The sequence below is a fragment of the Callithrix jacchus genome, chromosome 4, assembly GCF_049354715.1.
Source record: "Callithrix jacchus isolate 240 chromosome 4, calJac240_pri, whole genome shotgun sequence".
Lineage (NCBI taxonomy): Eukaryota > Metazoa > Chordata > Mammalia > Primates > Cebidae > Callithrix > Callithrix jacchus.
The window spans coordinates 152,917,344-152,941,083 of NC_133505.1; the positions used below are offsets into that span (position 1 = coordinate 152,917,344).

General features: G+C 37.9%; 1 protein-coding gene across 8 annotated transcripts in view; it reads left to right on the forward strand.

Annotated features, from left to right (window-relative positions):
- Nucleotides 1-23,740, forward strand: part of GRM1 (glutamate metabotropic receptor 1) — a 420,197-nt gene that overhangs the window by 122,794 nt on the left and 273,663 nt on the right. For all 8 annotated transcript variants that reach the window (XM_078370258.1, XM_078370256.1, XM_078370257.1 and 5 more), the window contains exon 3: nucleotides 17,741-17,990. In XM_078370258.1, the coding sequence (XP_078226384.1) occupies nucleotides 17,741-17,990 (250 nt within the window). The remainder of the gene's footprint in view (nucleotides 1-17,740; nucleotides 17,991-23,740) is intronic.

Sequence of the window (23,740 nt, forward strand, 5' to 3'; positions counted from 1 at the left end):
AGAGAAGAGGTGACCAGGCCTGCATCCCAGCCCTTGCAGGAAATGTACAGCAAACAGAGAGGGTGTCCTGAGTCCTGTATATTTTTTCTTAATGCAGAGGCTCAGTAGATCATTAAATCTACATCTCCCAAACTCAGCCTCATTGAGCCTTCAACCTAAAAAAAGAAAAGAAAGAAAAATAAAGAAGACAAATTGCTTCTTTAGCAAATTAGGGACACTCACATCAGATTTCAGGATTTCTATCAAGTATCTATTACTACATACTTTTGACCTAAGTATGTAGACATCCCAGAAAGTGGCACATAGCCTATGGCCAACTTTACTTAAGGGCAGTCACTACATTAGTATTTCTTATTTCCTTTAGGGAGAAAAACTGTTACGTAGACATTATGAGAGAGGTTCAATTCCCTTCTGGAAAAATTTCCCAAATACCGTATAATAGCTGTGCTTGACATAGCATTCAGTTTTTATCCCTATGTATTTTTATTTCAAAATTATTTATATTAACCAATCAATATCTGATCATTGTAGATAACTTAGAAACCAAAAATATTAAAAATATAAAAACACAATTACATATGATTCCATCGTCTAAATAAAACTATTGTTAACATTTCTGTTTGTTCTTTAAACTTTTTCTATATTTAAATGTGATATATTTTTATTTCTATTTGATATAAATCCAATTTTTAAAAATTGGATTTATATTTTACATTCTATTTTAAACAATTTTGGCATTGAAAAATATGACATAAATATTTCCCCTGACATTTAATACAATTTTATTCATCTTTGAAAATGCTTTCATGTATTATTTTTATGAATACATACCATCCTCCTGTGGTTGGACACAAATTGTTTTCTGTTTTTTATTTCCAATATGTTCTGTGATGATTTTTGTGACTAAAACTTGGTGGACAAGGAAATTATTTTCAGAGTCAAAAGATATGCACATAATTTAACATACTTCATAGCACTGATATTAACATTACCGATTTTTTTAATCAAAAAGATGAGGAAAATTTATTACACCTTTAACATGAACTCTTGCCAACACTGGGTATTAGCATTAACAAGTATATATAGATTCTTGTGTGTGTGCATGTGTGTGTGTATGTAAGTTGGAGGTACTTTTTCTGAACTCGTTGTTGTATATACAACCTTCCTGTTTTTGATTATATATCAATACCACATAGGTATGGATAATATGTCAGATAGAATTGCTTCTGTGAACCTGTTTCTTGTACGTAGAAACCTCAGTGCGAAATGCTGTTTGTTTTCCAAAAATGATGATCTCCTTTTGGATTTGTATACCTCTTAGAACTTGTCTTCTCTTAACTCCTTTCTCCATTTCATAAATAGCTGACTGAAGTTAGAGGATCAATGAAGTAGGTCATTGTATGAAGCTCTAAAATGGATACAATGAGGCATGAGTGTTTGTAACTTAAAGAAGACTCAATGACAGAGACTGGACATAGATAAATGCAACTTTCATGCATTTTTAAAACCTAAATGCTAAAAGCTCCAAAATAAAAAGAGAAGGACTTGTTTTGTGCAAGCATGGCAGAAAAAATATAGGGACAACCTGGACACAAGGTGACCATGAGTGGACAGTGAAGCACTGCAGTAAGGAAACAATCACGAGCTTGGGTTTTATAAATAGGAACATGGGCATAAAACTGAAGCTTTTGGGTCAATGCTAAAGTCTTATGTCCACTTTTAGATTCTGCAGCTGTACAAAGACATTGAGAATATTCCCTGCACTTTTCTTTGTTCTGGGAAATTTAAGTCATTGCCGCATATAATTTACTAATCATGATGAGTTTTTGAGATGTGCATTATGACCTCCATTTTACACAAAAGGACCAAAACTTATAAAAGAAAATACTTTAAGGTTATCCAACTCTTTATTGAGGATTCAGGGATTCGAACCACGTTGATCTGCCTCCAAGTCTCATCCTCTCAGTCATTTAGCTGCAAGGCACAATGGGAACACAATGCTGAGAACACAATGAAGCAAGAGGACAAAGATTACTTGGGTTCTATCCTATTACCTAAGGAAAATACCCAATTTGTAGTAAATCTCCTTCTTCTACTTGGGTGCTATACTTGTGCCTGCCCAAGCTGGAAAATTGCTAGTAAGAGAGATTCTCTTGTTCTCCATGACTGCCCTGGGTGAGGCAGTTCCTTCACTGACCTTGCATATAAATTTCTTTCCATGCTACCACCTGGGAACACTGGGGCAGATGATGATGCACTCACCTCTGACTGACCAGACCTATCGTGCCGACTGTGTTAGAGGACTCAGCAGATGTTTAGATGGAGGCAGGAAACCCATAACATTTTCTAGGTATTAAGTGGCAGAACAGAACGGAATAAATTAAAAGGTTGCCAGGAAAAGTGAAAGTAATAGGGGTTGTTTCTCTGCTGGGAGAAGAGAAATCTGAATTATGATTTCCAGAAAGACCACCTCTCCTCTCCCCAAAAAAGAATTTAAACCAGCTGATATCTGTCTCCACAGAGAATAAAGAGGAAACAAATTTAGATTTTATCACAAGAAATGTAGGTCAAAAAGTAGAATTTCCTGATAGTTATAGATGTAGAGTATTGCAATAGTTTTTAGATGGTGCTATGAAATCAATTTTATTTACAGAAATTTTCATTTTTGTTATACCTTTAATTACTTATTTAAAAAATTTTTTATTTTTGTTTTTTGGATACATAATAGTTGCCCATATTTATGGGATACATGTGATATTTTGACACAGGCATACAATGTACAATGTTCAAATCTGGGTACTTGGGATATTCATTACCTCAGTCATTGATCATTTCTTTGTTAGGAAGATTCCAATTTTACTCTTCCAATTTTTTTAAATATACAATAATTTTTGTTAACTATAGTCACCCTATGGTGCTACTAAAGTAGATATTATTTCTTTTATCTAACTATTTTTGTACTCATTAACCAATCCCTCTTTATCTTCTCTCCCCATTACCACTCCCAGCCTCTTGCCACCATCCTTCTACTCTATCTTCATGAGACTGAACTTTTAGCTCCCACAGATGAGTGAGAATATGCACAACTTTTGTATGCCTGGCTTATTTCAGTTAACTTAATGTGTTCCACTTCAATCCATGTTGTTGCAAATGACAGGTTTTACTTTTTAATGGCTAAATAATATTCCTTTCTGTGTGTGTATACACACACACGCGCGCGCACGCACACACACACACACACTTTAGACATTCATCCCAGTGAAATTACACTTCAAATATGAATGAGAAATAAACTTTCCCATAAATATTTTTTAAAATGGACCTTCTCTTGATTGTCCAAGATGTCCCAGGAGGCAAAGTAGTTAGTTGACAGAGAGCAATCTGTGACCCAAGAGACCTGATCAGGAATGCATTCATCATCACAGGGGACTAAGAGAGACTACATGAAATAAGGCAGGAATTAAGGGTGTCTGGAGTAAAAGACAGTGAATTTTCCAAAGTGAAAGCATTCGTTTTTTAACGAAAGTGTACAAATATCTACATATTTTCTTTATGAATGTTTCTCTGGGTATAACTGATGTGTAAATACTCAGGAATGAGCGATGTTGAAGACAGTTGTTTGACCAAGAAAGTACTTGAAAATGCAATAACAGGATTTGAACCAAGTAACATTTGATGGCTGAAATGTTACTTGAGCCACCAAATGGAGCTCCAGTTGTTTCTTAAATATATCCTCAATATTTTAGGAGTTGAAAAAATATCTAAAGCCTAGTTTTCAGTGCCCACTTTTTTGCCGTGAGGGTAGTTCATACAGGTGATTATAAAATGCAATACCATCTATTTGATGGCTCAGTGAAACTTGCCACCATGTCACTAAAAATCAATTTTTATGAATAAGTTTCTATTTTTCTGATTGGATAATTATTGTCTGACTTTTCAGAATCATACATAGTTTAGAAAACTCAAGAGTTGTAGCCATTATTTTCTCTCTCCTGAGTTAGTTCCCATTTTTACCCCCTTTTCAGTGCCTGGTATAAACCCTGGTATAAACAATAATGCCCACTTCTATTATTTTAAAATACTTTTATCATTATTCAAGTAATAGGATTTCTTTGTAAGCTCCATGTATCCTCCTTCATAAATATCCCATTAGTTCTGTTTATGAGCTTAGTTTTAGACCATATCTTGATATAACCTACCCTCTGAAATCTTGTTATATAACTAAGATAAAAAGTAAAAATTTTCAACATATTAAATTTTATATGTTATAGACTTTGTTGGACACTGCTCTTCCCTTTCTCTCATACTCTCTAGGTTTTAGCAGCATTTAATAGCGATAAAGTCTGTTAGAAAATCTGCTACAGTGCAGCAACATATAACACATTAACATGTTGCAGTCTTATAGGGGTATGCCAGAGGCCTCACTAGAGATCTTGAAACAGAGTGTCATTCTGTAAATCATGAACCTTCTGCTCCAGTGGGACCTCTCTACTCACTGCCTCTAAAAGTACCTCTTATGGAGTCACATTATTCCCATTCACCCTGAATGCCAATGCCTTGCTTATAGTCATTGAGGCCCATATTCATCCTTACTTTTCTGAAGAGGTGTTCTCTGATTATCTCTGCTCTCTTATCCTAAAATCTAGAATGATGGTATTTTTTATTTCTCATGTAGCCCCTATGGCTCAGTACTGCTGCTGTATTTTGCGTGCTTATGTCATGCCTCTACACCTATACTTTAAGTCCATGAAGGAAGCAGTGTAAAACGGTGATTAGGAGCAAGAACTTCCGAGTTAAAATAGATCCACCACTGTGTCCCTTTGGGCAAGTTACTTAATTTCTTTGAGTTTCCACATCCTTACTTGTAAAAGAGGGGTTATAACTTCTATATGGATTTGTTATGATGAATAAATGAAATGTTTAGGTGTTTATCCCAGTGCCAGACACATAGTAAATTTTCGTCAAATTGAAGCCAGAGTCAATATCTAACATTTCTTGGCAACTCTTAAAGGGCAAAGCACAGGGAAATTTTCAGGTTAGAGTTCCATAAAATGTTTGCTAATAGAAAGAAAACATGCAGCTCTCTACCAGCCCTGAGTGTTTACATTACACAGCCTTTTTATTTCTTAAGTGTTTCATTATAGGATACTTTCTTATATATTCACAACTTTCTTTCAGGGCTACAGATACTAGATACAGAGAATTATCTAGATAAATTATTCAAACCAGAAAAGGCAGGAAGAGGCCTAAGTGGCAGAAGGGGGTTGGAGGGAGGCAGAGGGTGGGCTCGTGGCTGAGTGTATTATCTTCAGTCTGACATTGCTTGCTTATGACCTGGTAGACAGCCACAGAGCACATGTCCCCTAGTTTCTTTCTATTTATGGAAAATCTGTTTATATTTTAAGACCCAGAACAAGTGGCACTTTCTTTAGATGGTTTTCCTTACTCCTAACCCACAGGACTTCTATTAGACACTTGTATTGTCCTTATCATGTCATTAGTTCTCTCCTTAGCAGATGAAAGTAATTAAATGTTAAGCTCAGTGGGAGGTGTTCCTTTTCATTTTGTGTGCTCTTTGCATCGAACACTGTTATCAATATGGTATCAATATGATAACAGTGTATGATATTGATAACAGTGTTATATACAAAGAGCACACGAACTGGGCCTTGATGACAATAAGCAAGGCACTGACATCAATATTAGTATAACAGAGTTGCTTTGAGATTCAAATAAGATAATGTGTACAAATACGATTTTTAAAGTATAAAGATTGATAAAAGTACAGGTGCTTTCCACATTAGCACTGTACTCACAGAAATTTATATGTAAATTTGGATCCTTTTAGGTATCGTGAGAGAAATGGACAGTTTAAACATAGTATAATGCATAATACTCAGCTCTCTCTCAATATTTGTAGTTAAGAATTACTATTTAGATGAGAACACATGGACACATGATGGGGAACAACACACACTGGGGCCTCCCACGGGAAGTGGTGGGGGGAGGGAGAGCAACTGGGAGAATAGATAATGGATGCTGGGCTTCATACCAAGGTGATGGGTTGATCTGTGCAGCAGACCCCATGGAACACGTTTACCTATGTAAGGAATGTGCATATCCTGCACATGCACCCCTGAACTTGAAGGAAAAAAAAACAATTACTGTTCAAACAAGAACATATAAATACAGAAATTGGGATCAGCATTTCATGAAACCAATTAACCCATCCAGATATTTTAGATTATAAAAACATACATGTTTAACTGGTTTTTGCTAATAACAGAAATAAGAAGTAACCTAAGAGTCAGGACACGACTGTTCCAGTTCTCATACCAATAAGCCTTATGCCCATTGGTGAGCTATTTCATCTCTTTGTGCCTCAGTTTCCTTGTCTGTAAGCTGATCTGTTTTTCTGAGCATGTCTAAGGTCTTTACTAGATTTAAAACGCAAGAATTTTCTTATTGTAATGCAAAGAGCATTCTTGTTTGTTTAACCTGCATGTGTTTTCAAATAGGAGCAAAATCTTTTTTTATTGAAGTCCAAGGGTGAGTACCCTGCAGTAAACTCATTCTCCTTGTAACATAATCTGACAGGCCGACAGTGACTTTTGCTGAGAGAGTCTGCTAGCGATGTCTTGCAGATTCCTGAACCTGCATTTATTGTGAGAAAGTGGCATCTGACTTCCTTCCTTGTGCCCTCTTCTGCAGATGAATAAGGCATTCGCTGGCCAGCTGTGTGTGGTTTTCTCTCCTGTAATTAGTCAATGCCTCTCTTTTGAGTTGTGACATGTTTCCACAGTCTTTGGAGCTGAGGATATTGTGATGTATTAATGCTTCTTTTGGACTTCATTGGACTGCATTATGTCACTGAAGGTGGTTGAATTAAGTAAAATATGCATTAATTTGATCATTTAATCCTATAAGAAATAAGAAAGCTTCTTTTAAAAAATATAGGAACGTCTTATTCGATTTAATTACAATGCTCTTGAAAGTTTTACCGATGTTAACACTTAAGTCCCAAGTCCTTTCTGAATGCTATCATATTTTTACAATTATTTTCTTAAATAATTGTTGCATTTACATATTTATCCTAAAAATTTTTGAAACCTACTGCCAAATTGTGCACCAAAAGTTTGAACTGCTTTCACCAACAGTGTATATACTTTACCTTGCCATCACTGAATATCATTAATCTTTGAACTTCTAGCATTCTAATAGGTGAAGAAATAATATTACACTTTAACGGTACTCTACTGATAATAAATAAGGTTCAGTGATTTGTTTCATATGCCTGTTACCCACTTTTACTTATTTTGTTTAAATTGCTTTTGTTTATAACTTTTGCCCATTTTTCTACTGGGCTGATACAGCAAATGCATCTTTGCTATGCATTTAAGTATCTAAAACTATCATGAGTACATCACTGAAAAAGCCAGATTATTTTTTTATGAATCTTACATTCTAGGGAAAAAAGAAAAATAAACAAAAAAATCAGTAATATGTACAGTCATGCACCACATAATGACATGTTGGGAAACAATGGGCCACGCATATATAATTGTGGTCCCATAAGATTATACTATGGTATTTTTGCTGTATCTTTTCTATGTTTAGATACACAACTACATAGCATTGTGTTACAGTTGCCTAAAGTATTCAGTACAGTAACATGCTGTCCAGGTTTGTAGCCTAGGAGCAATAGGCTATTCGATATACCACAGGTGTATAGTAGGTTATGCCATCTTTGTTTGTGGAAGTACACTATAACGTTCGTAAAATGACAAAATTGCCTAACAGCACATTTCTCAGAACATATCCCTGCGATGAAGTGACCCATGACTATTTTGAGATAAAAGCCTGGGGAGCGATCAGGATTTACTCAGAGGTTGCTTTACGCTAACTGATCAGGAAAGGCTTTTCAAAAGAGGTGAGGTTTTTTTCTTGATATGACTGATAAGATCACCCAGTAGCAGAGCATCTTTTCAGGTGCTGGAAATAGCATGCATGAGTTTGGGGTATTTCCCTAACAGAAAAGAAGGAAAGGCTCATGGGATGAGCCTTCCAATTTCTCCAACTTCATCTCTTTCCACTTTCCCCTCCCACACCTTTTCCAGCTTTATGGAGAAGCCCCTGCACAGCTTGGTAGTCCAGGGGAAGGAGTTTCAGTTTTATTCCAAGCATGTTGGCATGCAAGTGGAGCTTTCTGTAAAGGAGTGACAAAATCTGATTTACCCCTTAACAGATTACTCTGGTTGCTAGGTGTGAAATCAATCACTGAGAACAAGAATGGATGCAGGGAGACGAATCAGGAGCCTAGGGCACTTCTCTAGGTAAGAGCTGATATTTACTTGGTGTAGAGGATACTATACTTGGCCCACCCAGATTCTCTTTACCTGCTGGGTGTCCCAGTCTCCTAGCTACCATGAAAGTAGGCTTCTGTTGGCCAGGCATAGTGGCTCATGACTGTAATCCCAGCCCTTTGGGAGGCCAAGATGGGTGGATCACCCGAGGTCAGGAGTCCGAGACCAGCCTGACCAATATGGTGAAATTCTGTGTCTACTAAAAATACAAAAGTTAGCCAGGCATGGTGGCAAAAGCCTGTAATCCCAGCTGTCGGGAGGCTGAGACAGGAGAATTGCTTGAACTCAGGAGGTGAAGGTTGCAGTGAGTTGAGATGTGCCACTGCACAACAGCCTAGGCAACAGAGTGACTCAGGCTCAAAAAAGAAAGGAAGTAGGCTTCTATCAATCCCAGCTGCCTGTTTCCTGGGAGGCTGTACCTTGTCTTTCCTCATGGACCTTAGCCAGTAATAGACTGACAAGGGGATCCCTTGCCTGGAGGTAGGGTTAACTCTCTAGTATAATATGCTCTAGTATTTTATTGTGCTGTCAGCCTGAAGCTATTCTTTAGCTTAAATGATGTTTCTGCTTAGTTCTCTCCTCCTGTTCTTCCCTGCTTCTCTTTGGTTTCTGTTCCTCAATAAATTACTCGAACAAGAATCTTCATATCAGGCTCTGTTTTTAAATAACCTGACCTAAGACACAGTTTAGAGTAGCAGAGGCTGAAATAGCGGAAAGAGAAAAGATCAGGGTTAGAGATAAGTGTTACAGGAATGATTCTGGAATGTGAGAAAAAGATGAAAACAAAAAAGGTTAAAATTTTTCATTATTGTGCAAGTTGGTGGGTAGCATCATGTATTAAAAGAAGTAGATTTGCAAGGTAGAGATGGAAATAATTCTATTTCAGATATGTTAAATTTAAAGTGTCTATAAATGGACACCATCAGGTAGGCAATTAAGTAAACCAGTCTGTTGATCCAAGGGGCAGTTCAGTCTAAAGATCTATATTTGGGATTCAACAGTGGCATTCAAATAATATTTGAACGCATGTGACAGAGTGGGAGTATTTATGGTGAGAATATAGATGAAAAAGGCAAAATTTCCTAGGATTCAGTCCTGGCGTGACAATTGGAGCAGAGAAGGAAAATCCGACAAACTACTGAATAGCGACCAGTGAGGTGAGGAAAACAGGAGAAGGCTGTATCGCAGAAACAAAGAGAATAAAATGTTTCCAGAGGGTGCGACAAACTGTTGAATGTAACCGGGTGCTTGACGAAGATGAGACAACAGATCACAAGACGTGGAAACAGGGAGATTATTACTCACTTTGACAAGAGAAGATTTTGTTAAGAGAAGTTTCTGAGGTGATGGGCATGCCTATGTCCAAACTCATCAAGATATACATTAAATGTGTGCAGTTTTTGTATATCAATTAGATCTCAACTAAGAAAAAATGAAAAAAAATGCCAAAAAGGAGACAATGGAAGAAGTAAATACATTGACCTAGGCAACTATTGTTGCTGTAAACGGGCAATGAATCAGTAACTCAAGAGGGAAAATGAGGTCAAGGGTATTTTTCTTTTTGATTAACACCGATAGGAGGGAGAAATTGATTATCCAAGAGATGGAACAACTGTAGGAGAAACTGCTTGAATAGACAAAAAGTGATGGGATCTAGTGTCCACGAGCAGGGGTTGGCTCTAACCTGCAGTAGACACACTTCAAATTTACAACAGAAAGGATGATAGATAATATAAATGCTTGTGAAGAAATGTTTATAGATGTAGTAGTGAGAGGCTGAACTAGTTTCTGATGGACTATTTCTGTTCCAACAGTTTTGATCATCTGTTCTTATTAAAGTATGAAATGACAACAAAGTTGAAACAGGGAGTAAGTATGGTTTTGGTAGTTTGGAAATTTCAAGATGGAAGAGAAAGGTTGAAATAACTAATGAAATATTTATATTTAATAATGAAATGATTTCTTTATATTTAATAATTAATGAAATAAATTCTTTTTTTTCTTTTTCTTTTTTTATTTCATTTTAGGTTTTGGGGTACATGTGTAGAATGTGCAAAATAGTTGCATAGGTACACACATGGCAGTGTGTTTTGCTGCCTTCCTGCCCTTCACCCACATTTGGCATTTCTCCAGGCTATCCCTCCCCAGCTCCCCCATCCCTCCCCATTCCCCCCAATAGACCCCAGTGTGTAGTACTCCCTTCCCTGTGTCCATGTGTTCTCATTTTTCCTCACCCGCCTATGAGTGAGAATATGTGGTATTTCATTTTCTGTTCTTGTGTCAGTTTGCTGAGAATGATGTTCTCCAGTATCATCCATGTCCTTACAAAGGACATGAACTCATCGTTTTTGATTGCTGCATAGTATTCCATGGTGTATATGTGCCACATTTTCCCTGTCCAGTCTATCATCGATGGGCATTTGGGTTGGTTCCAGATCTTTGCTACTGTAAACAGTGCTGCAATGAACATATGTGTGCATGTGTCCTTATAGTAGAGCGATTTATAGTCCTTTGGATATATACCCAGTAATGGGATTGCTGGGTCAAATGGAATTTCTATTTCGAAGGCCTTGAGGAATCGCCACACTGTCTTCCACAATGGTTGAACTAATTTACACTCCCACCAACAGTGTAAAAGTGTTCCTATTTCTCCACATCCTCTCCAGCATCTGTTGTCTCCAGATTTTTTAATGATCGCCATTCTAACTGGCATGAGATGGTATCTCAGTGTGGTTTTGATTTGCATCTCTCTAATGACCAGTGATGATGAGCATTTTTTCATATGTTTGTTGGCCTCATGTATGTCTTCTTTTGTAAAGTGTCTGTTCATATCCTTTGCCCATTTTTGAATGGGCTTGATTTTTTCCTGTAAATCTGTTTGAGTTCTTTGTAAATTCTGGATATCAGCCCTTTGTCAGATGGGTAAATTGCAAAAATTTTTTCCCATGCTGTTGGCTGCCGATTCACTCTAGTGACTGTTTCTTTTGCTGTGCAGAAGCTGTGGAGTTTGATTAGGTCCCATTTATCTATTTTGGCTTTTGTTGCCAATGCTTTTGGTGTTTTGGTCATGAAGTCCTTGCCTACTCCTCTGTCCTGAATGGTTTTGCTTAGATTTTCTTCTAGGGTTTTTATGGTGCCAGGTCTTATGTTTAAGTCTTTAATCCATCTGGAGTTAATTTTAGTGTAAGGTGTCAGAAAGGGGTCCAGTTTCTGCTTTCTGCACGTAGCTAGCCAGTTTTCCCAACATCATTTATTAAACAGGGAATCCTTTCCCCATTGATTGTTTTTGTCAGGTTTATCAAAATTGTATGGTTGTAGATATGTTGTGTTGCCTCTGATGCCTCTGTTCTGTTCCATTGGTCTATATCTCTGTTTTGGTACCAGTACCATGCTGTTTTGATTACTGTAGCCTTGTAGTATAGTTTAAAGTCCAGTAGTGTGATGCCTCCTGCTGTGTTCTTTTTGCTTAGAATTGACTTGGCTATGCAGGCTCTCTTTTGGTTCCATATGAAGTTCATGGCGGATTTTTCAAGTTCTGTGAAGAAAGTCAATGGTGGCTTGATGGGGATAGCGTTGATTCTGTAAATTTCTTTGGGCAGTATAGCCATTTTCACGATATTGATTCTTCCTAACCATGAACATGGAATGTTTCTCCATCTGTTTGTGTCCTCTCCTATTTCGTTGAGCAGTGGTTTGTAGTTTTCCTTGAAGAGGTCCCTTACATTCTTTGTAAGTTGTATTCCTAGGTATTTTATTGTTTTTGTAGCAATTGTGAATGGCAGTTCGCTCTTGACTTGGCTCTCTTTAAGTCTGTTATTGGTGTATAGGAATGCTTGTGATTTTTGCACATTGATTTTATATCCTGAGACTTTGCTGAAGTTGCTTATCAGTTTCAGGAGTTTTTGGGCTGAGACGATGGGGTCTTCTAGATATACTATCATGTCATCTGCAAATAGAGACAATTTGGCTTTTTCCTTTCCTATTTGAATACCCTTTATTTCTTTTTCTTGCCTCATTGCTCTGGCTAGAACTTCCAGTACTATACTGAATAGGAGTGGTGAGAGAGGGCATCCTTGTCTAGTGCCAGATTTCAAAGGGAATGCTTCCAGTTTTTGTCCATTCAGTATGATATTGACTGTTGGTTTGTCGTAAATAGCTTTTATTACTTTGAGATACATTCCATCAATACCGAGTTTATTGAGGGTTTTTAGCATAAAGGGCTGTTGAATTTTGTCAAATGCCTTCTCTGCATCAATTGAGATAAATCATGCGGTTTTTGTTTTTGGTTGTTTATGTGGTGAATTACGTTTATAGACTTGCGTATGTTGAACCAGCCTTGCATCCCAGGGATGAATCCTACTTGATCATGATGGCTAAGTTTTTTGATGTGCTGTTGCAATTGGTTTGCCAGTATTTTGTTGAAGATTTTTGCATCTATGTTCATCACGGATATTGGCCTGAAGTTTTCTTTTCTTGTTGAGTCTCTGCTGGATTTTGGTATCAGGATGATGTTGGTCTCATAAAATTATTTGGGGAGGATTTCCTCTTTTTGAATTACTTGGAATAGTTTCAGAAGGAATGGTACCAGCTCCTCTTTGTGTGCCTGGTAGAATTCAGCTGTGAACCCATCTGGACCTGGGCTTTTTTTGTGTGGTAGGCTCTTAATTGCTGCCTTGACTTCAGACCTTGTTATTGGTATATTCATAGTTTCGGCTTCCTTCTGGTTTAGGCTTGGGAGGACACAGATGTCCAGGAATTTATCCATTTCTTCCAGGTTTACTAGTGTATGTGCATAGAGTTGTTTGTAATATTCTCTGATGATGGTTTGAATTTCTGTGGAATCTGTGGTTATTTCCCCTTTATCATTTTTTATTGCATCTACTTGGTTGTTCTCTCTTTTCTTTTTAATCAATCTGGCTAGTGGTCTGTCTATTTTGTTGATCTTTTCAAAAAACCAGCTCTTGGATTTATTGATTTTTGAAGGGTTTTTTGTGTTTCTATCTCTTTCAGTTCTGCTCTGATCGTAGTTATTTCTTGTCTTCTGCTAGGTTTTGAGTTTTTTTGATCTTGCTCCTCTAGCTCTTTCAATTTTGATGATAGGGTGTCAATTTTGGATCTCTCCACTCTTCTCATATAGGCACTTACTGCTATATATTTTCCTCTACAGACGGCTTTAAATGTGTCCCAGAGATTCTGGTATGTTGTGTCTTCGTTCTCGTTGGTTTTGAAGAACGTCTTTATTTCTGCCTTCATTTCATTTTTTATCCAGTCAACATTCAAGAGCCAGTTGTTCAGTTTCCATGAAGCTGTGCATTTCTGGGTTAGTTTCTGAGTTCTGAGTTCTAACTTGATTTCACTATGGTCTGAGAGACTGTTTTTTATGATTTCAGTTGTTTTGCATTTGCTGAGGAGTGCTTTACTTCCAATTATGTGGTCAATTTTAGAGTAGGTGTGATGTGATGCTGAGAAGAATGTATATTCTGTGGATTTGGGGTGGAGAATTCTGTAAATGTCTATCAGGTTTGCTTGTTCCAGGTCTGAGTTCAAGCCCTGGATATCCTTGTTAATTTTCTGTCTGGTTGATCTGTCTAATATTGACTGTGGAGTGTTAAAGTCTCCCACTATTATTGTGTGGGAGTCTAAGTCTCTTTGTAAGTCATTAACAACTTGCCTTATGTATCTGGGTGCTCCTGTATTAGGTCCATATATATTTAGGATCATTAGCTCTTCTTGTTGTATCGATCCTTTTACCATTATGTAATGACCTTTTTTGTCTCTTTTGATCTTTGTTGCTTTAAAGTCTATTTTATCAGAGATGAGAATTGCAACTCCTGCTTTTTTTTGCTGTCCATTTGCTTGGTAAATCTTCCTCCATCCCTTTATTTTGAGACTTTGTGTATCCTTGCATATGAGATGGGTTTCCTGGATACAGCACAGTGATGGGTTTTGGATTTTTATCCAATTTGCCAGTCTGTGTCTTTTGATTGGTGCATTTAGTCCATTTACATTTAGGGTTAATATTGTTATGTGTGAATTTGATACTGCCATTTTCATGCTACCTGGCTGTTTTGCCCATTAGTTGATGCAGATTCTTTTTTTTGTTGATGCTCTTTAGCATTTGGTATGTTTTTAGAATGGGTGGTCCTGGGTGTTCCTTTCTATGTATAGTGCCTCTTTCAGGAGCTCTTGTAAAGGAGGCCTGGTGGTGACATAATCTCTGAGTACTTGCTTGTTCGCAAAGGATTTTATTTTTCCTTCACTTATGAAGCTCAGTTTGGCTGGATATGAAATTCTGGGTTGAAAGTTCTTTTCTTTAAGGATGTTGAATATCAGCCCCCACTCTCCTCTGGCTTGTAGAGTTTCTGCCGAGAGATCTGCTGTGAGTCTGATGGGCTTCCCTTTGTGGGTGAACCGACCTTTCTCTCTGGCTGCCCTTAGTATTTTCTCCTTCATTTCAACCCTGGTGAATCTGACGATTATGTGCCTTGGGATTGCTCTTCCTGCAGAATATCTTTGTGGTTTTCTCTGTATTTCCTGCAATTGAGTGTTGGCCTGCCTTGCTAGGTTGGGGAAATTTTCCTGGATAATATCCTGAAGAGTATTTTCCAGCTTGGATTCATTCTCTTCGTCACATTCTGGTACACCTATCAAATGTAGGTTGGGTCTTTTCACATAGTCCCACATTTCTTGGAGACTTTGTTCATTCTTTTTTGCACTTTTTTCTCTAATCTTGGTTTCTTGTTTAATTTCATTGTGTTGATCTTCGACTTCTGATATTCTTTCTTCTGTTTGGTCAATTCGTCTGTTGAAACTTGTGCAGGCTTCGTGAAGTCTCATGTTGTGTTTTTCAGCTCCTTCAATTCATTCATATTCCTCTCTAAGTTGTCCATTCTTGTTATCATTTCCTCGAATCTTTTTTCAAATCTGTTTTCAATGTTCTTAGTTTATTTGCATTGATTTAGAACATTTTCTTTTAGCTGATGGAAGTTTCTCATTATCCACCTTCTGAAGTCTGATTCTGTCATTTCGTCACACTCATTCTCCGTCCAGGTTTGTTCCCTTGCTGGTGAGGAGTTTTGGTCCTTTGTAGGAGGTGCGGTGTTCTGGTTTCGGGTGTTTTCCTCCTTTTTGCGCTGGTTTCTTCCCATCTTTGTGGATTTATCCACCTGTCGTCTGAGTAGTTGCTGGCTTTTCGAATGGGTCTCTGAGTGTATGCCCAGATTGTTGATGATGAAATATTTCTGTTACTTAGTTTTCCTTCTACCAGTCTAGCCCCTCCACTCTACGACTGCTGAGGTCCACTCCAGTCCCTGCTGCTGTGGGCTTCGCCCTGCTCCTGTGGGCTCCGCTCTTCTGTCCTGGGCTCCGCCCTGTTGCCCGTGGGCTCTGCCTTGCTTTTGTGGGCTCTGCCCTGTTGGCGGAGTATCTCTGTTATGGTGGGTTGCCTTGGCAACGGCAGGCCACATCAGCAATGGGCGTGTACCTCAGTAGGGGCGGAATGCCTCGGTAGTGGTGGACGCCCCTCCCCCATGGAGCTGCACCATCCTGGATTGAGCTGTGCCCACAGTGAAACTCTCAGCCCCGAGTGTTTCAAATCGCTGTTTTGTTTGTCCCTGTGGGGGTGGGACCTACCGAGCCTGATCACCTGGCTCCCTGCCTCAGAGCCCTTTCTCCCTCTTTTTTTTTTAAGTTGAATGATTGACTCTTTCCCAGGTGTTTTAGTCGCTTGCTGGTGGGGCACCGGGATCTGTGGGGCACCCACTGCACTGGCTCAAATGTCACTTCCTGGGAATCTCCTTGTCTGGCTCACTGTCCAAGTCCCGTTTAATCAGATGGATATGCTAATCTGCCCTCCCAAATCTCAGATTGCCGGTTTAACAGGGCACCCAGATCAGTGCATTTTGTGCGGGGTGCTGCTGTGCTGTGGCTCTGGCTGAAACGGGCACGCAACAAAGATCCATCTGGAAATGCGGCTAGGACTTACCCTCTGCACCTTCACTGAGAGCTGCAGTCCCGAGTTGTTCCTACCATGCCATCTCGGAAAACTCCCCCCCAAAATAAATTTTCTTACAGGGGTGATGTAGTATAATTTCCTTGTGCTATTGAATATCCCTTTTTGCATAAAATTCCCTCACGAATTTTAAAGAAAACCATTCAGCAAGGTTCTGAGTCTTTCTCGGCCATATTTAGGTGCTCAGGTGTAGACATGGATTAGGCAGCTGGTTGGGTTTAACTAGCATTAATGGCAGGAAAACACAAATGAGTTAAGGAATTTGCAAAAAGCAATTAAGAGACAGACTATGAAATCTAAGCTGGGCTAAGAAGGAAACGAGAATGAGGATGGAAGGACAAAATAGGAAGGGTAATGGATTTGAAGTTTTGATGAGGTCAAGGAAGTTCTGTAGTAGGGGTAGTAGAATATGTGAGTTTGTATGATAAAATGAGGAAACAGAGATAGATGTTTGGCATCCACCTTCAGAGGTATTAGAAACATCTGTGATAGCAAGGTCAAAAGTGTGGCCCTGGAGGTGTGTGGGTTACAGGAAACTTCAATGGAGAGGGAGAATTTGAGAAACCATGAGGACATGGCATCAGATGTATCATCCACATGCATCTAAAACTCCCCAAACTTGGGGAGACGAATAGGGACACAGAGGCTTATAGAATGGGGGTTAAAGTCATCAGTGGAATACAGAGACAGGGAATTTGTAAAGTGTGATATTTATCTCATTGATTTCTAGGAATTTTCAGTTTTTAAGTGTATTTTATTATAAGAATTGTATACAACAAAAATCAAAATATAAGGCACAAATCTCTCATAACCCCACCACTTGGTCAGAGGGTAGTAGATTTTGATGAAGCCCTGGAGCTTTTCTGGTCTGCTGATCTCTGACCTGGCCAGGTGTTTCATTTACTTTGCTTACTCATTCTTCATGGAAATGTTGCAGGGTTTTATGTTACTAAGAGTGGCTACCTCTTAACCTGGTGGTCAGCAGAAGCAAGTCCTCATATGAACAGGCCTTCTCTTTGTGTCCCTTTCAACTCCCTAGTCCAATGCACTGATTTCTTCCATGTAGTTAAAATCTGGGACAAGAACTATTAATAATGGTTGTAAAATAGGGCAGCAATCCTTCATTTCACAAAACTTGTCTCATTATGGGTTCCCTAGCTCAGATTGTCTCTTATTTCTACAGAGTTGATTGGTTACATTCGATTATTCTTTCATCCATCCAGATCTTCCTTCAGTCTCAGTCAAATTTACAAATTTTTGGCAAGTCCGTTCTCTTGATTTCTGTGACTAACAAGTTGTTATTCCATTTGGTAAGTGGTGTTGTTGCCACAGTTGTCTTAAATATCTGCTGATTGTTTCTGGACAGGGAATTATGGGGAGAGCGGAATGGATGCTTTCAAAGAGCTGGCTGCCCAGGAAGGCCTCTGCATCGCCCATTCAGACAAAATCTACAGCAATGCTGGGGAGAAGAGCTTTGACCGACTCTTACGCAAACTCCGAGAGAGGCTTCCCAAGGCCAGAGTGGTGGTCTGCTTCTGCGAAGGCATGACCGTGCGAGGACTCCTGAGTGCCATGCGGCGCCTTGGTGTTGTGGGCGAGTTCTCACTCATTGGAAGGTAAGTCTCTCTCTCTCTCTGTCACAACACTGTCACACTTTGGAATACATAAGTTTGCTTTTACAAAACTGGACTTCCTAATTCCAAGTGGGAGAGATGTGCAGTGCTGAGCTCAACATTAGTTTTGAATCTCACTGATAATGTGGATATTGGCATCTTCCTGCTAGACAAGAGCAGAGCAGAGCAAGACCAAGGAAGGAGAATTGTTTAAGCCCACAGGAGATTGAGGTTACAGTGATTTATGATTGGTGCCACTGCATTCTAGCCTGGGCAACGTAGTAAGACTTTGACTATTTAAAAGAAAGAAAGAAAAACAAGAGCAGAGCAGTAGATAACAAGAATTTTGAGACTTTTTCAGAAAAAAAGATGGAAAGCTGTTTGACAGAATGTCTTGATCTGGAGAATTATTCGTTTCACTTCTTTCTCCACATCCAAGCCAATGCTTATGTTTTCCTACCTCCTAAACATCAGCATCTTATTGAGATATCAGTGGATGGAGAACAGCAATGAAAATGGAAAATACATATTAAGATTGGAGATTTACAGATTTTGCTAAAGACAAGTGAAGAAATGCAATGCAAAAGTGAAATTTGATAATATAACCTCTTTTCACATTTATGAGATGGCTAATTTTGATGAGATTTCTAGAATTGCTGGTGATGGGTCTCAAAATTTCTGTTCTCTTTCTAAATTGGGTATTCTTGTTTGGCAATAGATGGTCAGCATCACGGGATTTTTCACAGGGCTCTTGACCTAACAGGTATCTTGTTTAATTTGCCAGCTTCTAATATTGCATAAAGAACTTGTTCCCCAGGAACCTACTGAGTTTACCTGATCTTTACTGATTGTCAAACCTATCACAGTCATCTTCCAAATCTCTTTGTCTCTTCCCATCACTTCTTCTAGCTACCTTACAATCATATTATACCTATTGAAGTGCCTCAACCACTGATATTCTGCTCTTGGAAGCTGGGTATACTGGTGTGGACATGCTCACTGGACCTTTCCCTTCTGTCCTTGTGTTTATAATTATTGCAATAGTAGTAAGATGAACTTTTCCATCACCTGGAATTAGAGGTGTAAGATACTTCAGGGACTTTTGAAAAGTAAGTAGGATAGAAATATAAAGAAAGAAAGAAACAAACAAAGAGATACTCTCCAAGCATGAGGAGGTGTGGAGCCAAGGTCAAATTGTAATTCATGATTAAGATAGTTGTTTAATATGGGCAAAATTGGCACACTGGCACACAGAGTCAACTTGGCTTCTTCAATGTGGTGCAGTTTTTGGAAGCCAATAAAATGTTCATTAAAAAAGCAGGTTCTTCTAAAAAGTATTTAAATAGGAAATGTTGTTTCTTTTAGGAGTGGAAAGAAGGCAAGCAATATTGTTGAAGTGTTATGTGGAGTAATATTCTTAATATATGCACTGGGACAGATGGTGGATAGATATTCAGCCCTTTCCATTGCTTCTGTAACATGACTGGTTTTATGAAGGTTGCTTGTTTTTAAAAAATTCTCGTGTTTATCATTTACAAAATAACAATAGTCTGTTTTTCAAAATTTATTCTTTTTATAATAACCTCAAAAAGGCTATCTACCTGGGTTTTAGAGATATTGAACAGATGTGGCAAACCTGTGAGCTTCAGGGTATATAGACTACCTAATTATGAAACATAATTACACAAAATTCTGCAATGTGTAATTGTAGTGTGAAAAATATATTCTCTCACCATTATGAACTGGGCAGAATGATGATAGCAACTTAAGTCTTTCTAGCTCTTTTTTTTAACCTCTTAATAATGCAGTTGAGCTCATACAAGTATTTCTGGGAGTCTTGCATGTGTTTCTTTACGTGCTTGTCCATGAAGAGCACATGTGATCTCTAACCCTTTTATTCCTCTTATCTGCCCCATCTCTGCTGGGTTCCACTGACATATCCTAGGGAGTTATTGTTGCAATGAATGCTTGAGCTTCTGAGGGCACTGCTTCCTTTGCTAATAGTTATGCTCACTGATGCATGGAATCTTTGAGATGCCAAAGCTATACCATGCTCTTTGCCAAGTGAGGAAAAATGTTTCTGCTTTTCTGGGCTACTTTCCACAAGTGTCTGTCAAAATGGTGTTGGCTCCATTTTTTAGAGAATTTTGATGAAAGCAGCCTTTTAAATATTTTTGTTCATAATTTTCTCTTCCTTCCCTGACATCCAGATACGAGTTCATAAGGAGCTGAACTGGGGACACAGCCAAGTAGTGAGACTATGCCATCCTTAGAATTAGCTTTCAGGTGGCTGAATCCCTCTTTTTATGGGGGATGGATTCTATCCTAAATGCTGTTTTGTCACTCATGTCGATGCACATGTGGTGGGCTTGGTTCCCTCATTTCAGTAGACACGTCCAGAATGGCACCAGTTTAACCTCAAGCAGAAATTTCTAGCTACATAAGTAATGCTGTCAAATATGTCTCCTTCCCTTTTTAAGGGATTTTATCTACCAAATGTGAACTTTTTTGAAGTCAGAAGCCATTGTTTGGTTTCATTCATAACACATGGTATGATTCTGGCTACTGCCAGAGTCACAAGAGGACATTGTGTAGGTAGTCATGAACTTCTTTTCATACAGGTGAACATCATAAATCACAATATAGATAGCAGCAGGAGAGATTTGGTTAAAAAAAATTAGAACTTTTTAAATGAAGACTTACACCCTGATCTCCATGTCTCTTGTTTTCTCTCACACTTCACATGCAATATGTCTGGAACTCTTCTTGGTGCTACCATCAAAACATATTCAGATGTGGACAGCTTGTCACCACTTCCTCTGCTGCCATCCTGGTCTGAGCCACCACCATCTTTCACTTGGCTTGTTGCGATAACATCATAATTGGACCTCTTGGCCATCTAGTCTTAACATAGAAGGCAAAATGATCTTCTAAAAAATTAAGTCAAGTAATGTCACGCATTACCTTACATGCCTAATGCCTTAAAATGACCCCTGTTTCTTTCATAACAAAGTCATTACAAAGGCCTTCAAAGCTCCATATTTGATCACTTAGAATAAGTTGCTTAGAATGGAATAATAAACTATACTGATAGAAAAATAGACTTTTAAGAAAAGTTCTCATAGAGAATAAAAATATTATATATTTAATAAATGTGGGGTAATAAAAAAACAAAACAAAACAAACATTGGCTAAGACTTCTAGCTAAGCCATGAAGTAATTATGTGATCTTTACTTAGTAGCTTTTTGTCTTGGAGCCTATTTTTTTAGATAAAAATAAAATGTTTGGCTCCAGATTATCTTTAAACCTTTTTCTAGTACTAGAATTTATAATATATTAAGACAATATGACTAATCTAAGATCAATAGGGATGTATTTATAGATTTGTTTGTCTAATATTATTCATGAATTTAGACTGCTCAATTTTCTCATGAGTCACTTTGTTAAAACCAGAGTTTATAGAATAAGCTGGTCAATATTAGGATAAATCTGTGGATATGTAATATAGTCAGCAGACCCAGGGGAGAATTCAACCTTTGACTCTGAACAAATTGGCACAGTATTCTCACCAAGCAAATTAATCACAATCAAGTTAATCATGATGCCAAAGAATCATTTCTTCTGGGCTCTATGAAATAGCTTTATTTAAGATGCTTCTCAGAATTATGCTCACTATATTTATAATAATAGTGTAATAATGATTGTAATTTTATAATGATTGTAATTGTAATAATGATTTGTAATAATGATTGTAATTGTAAAAAACTGTAATATCAGATGATGCACCTGCATCTGATAATATCTGTTTAGGACTTACTATATACAGGCAATGTTCTAAGAACTTTGTTCATAACTCATTTAATTGTCACAACAATGTGATAAGATAGGTACTAATATTATTCTACTCTTGATATATGAAGGAGTACAGTAACTTGTCAAAATGTGCTGCAGTGCCAGAGCTGGGATTTGAACTTAGGCATTACAACTTAAGAATCTGTGCTACTAATTAGTAAGTGTGTGGGGTGATGGAAAAACAAAACAAAATGTGAGGTAAGAGTTCTGTTTTACTGTGATTGTTTTTTTTTCTCCAGTCTTTCTAAGGTTCAATTCAGGTAGATTGTTTTGTTTAAGAGATATTGGCATTAATCTTAGTTTTCTTTTAATTTGCTCTCTCTTTCAGAGATTTATTTCATTGTTTAGAGTCACCTTCTTTAGGAAAATCAGCTGAAGTATCTCCCATAAGAAAATTATTTTATGGTTCAAGTTAGTCTTTATTTCTTTGCATTCTTTTATTTCCCTCCTAGTTTTAAATATTTTCTATGATAATTCATTAAAGGATAATTCATTTAACCTTTTTTCCAGCTCATTTCTTTATCTTAACATGAGAATCTACAATATCATTCTCTTTGCACACCAAGCTTTATCTATAGAACATATTTATATAGAAGCCAACTTGGAATGGGTGATATTTCTCTAAAATCCTAAGGTATAATTATTAAAATACTAATAATTAACTGATGGATCTGTTCTAATTATTAAATTGTTTTCTTTATCTGAAGAAAGTAAAACAGAATAATTAATGTGTATGAGCACAAAACAATAGCTACCATTTATTGAGGGTTTATAGGTATTAGGCTACAACCTATACCTATAAACAACAGGTATCAGTTCCAACAACCCTGCAAGGTTGACTTAAAAATCAGAAAAATTCAACAATTACCCCAAATTCCTAAGTTTAATAAGTGGTAAGTCAATATTCAAACTTACTACTGTACCATATTATCATATACATATGTAGGTATTGAATTATAACCTCCTCAACTGTAGAAACCAGGTTTTTTTAAAATTGCATTTTAGGTTTCAGGGTACATGTGAAGAACATGCAAGATAGTTGCATAGGTACACACATGGCAGTGTAATTTGCTGCCTTCCTCCCCTTCACCTGTATCTGACATTTCTCCCCATGCTATCTCTCCCCAACTCCCCACCCCCCACTGTCCCTCCCCTATTCCCTGCAACAGACCCCAGTGGATAGTGCTCCCCTCCCTGTGCCCATGTGTTCTCATTGTTCAACACCCACCTATGAGTGAGAACATGCTGTATTTCATTTTCTGTTCTTGTGTTAGTTTGTTGAGAATGATGGTCTCTAGGTTTATCCATGTCCCTACAAAGGACACGAACTCATCGTTTTTTATTGCTGCATAATATTCCATGGTGTATATGTGCCACATTTTCCCTGTCCAGTCTATCATCGATGGGCATTTGGGTTGGTTCCAGGTCTTTGCTGTTGTAAACAGTGCTGCAATGAACATTCGTGTGCATATGTCCTTAGGGTAGAACGATTTATAATCCTCTGGATATATACCCAGTAATGGGATTGCTGGGTCAAATGGAATTTCTATTTCTAGGTCCTTGAGGAATCGCCACACTGTCTTCCACAATAGTTGAACTAATTTACACTCCCACCAGCAGTGTAAAAGTGTTCCTGTTTCTCCACATCCTCTCCAGCATCTGTTGTCTCCTGATTTTTTAATGATCGCCATTCTAACTGGCGTGAGATGGTATCTCAATGTAGTTTTGATTTGCATTTTTCTAACCAAACTTTTGAATGGGCTTGTTTGTTTTGTTCTTGTAAATCTGTTTAGTTCTTTCAGCCCTTTGTCAGATGGGTAAACTGCAAAATTTTTTTCCCATTCTGATGGTTGCTGGTTCACTCTAGTGACTGTTTCTTTTGCTGTGCAGAAGCTGTGGA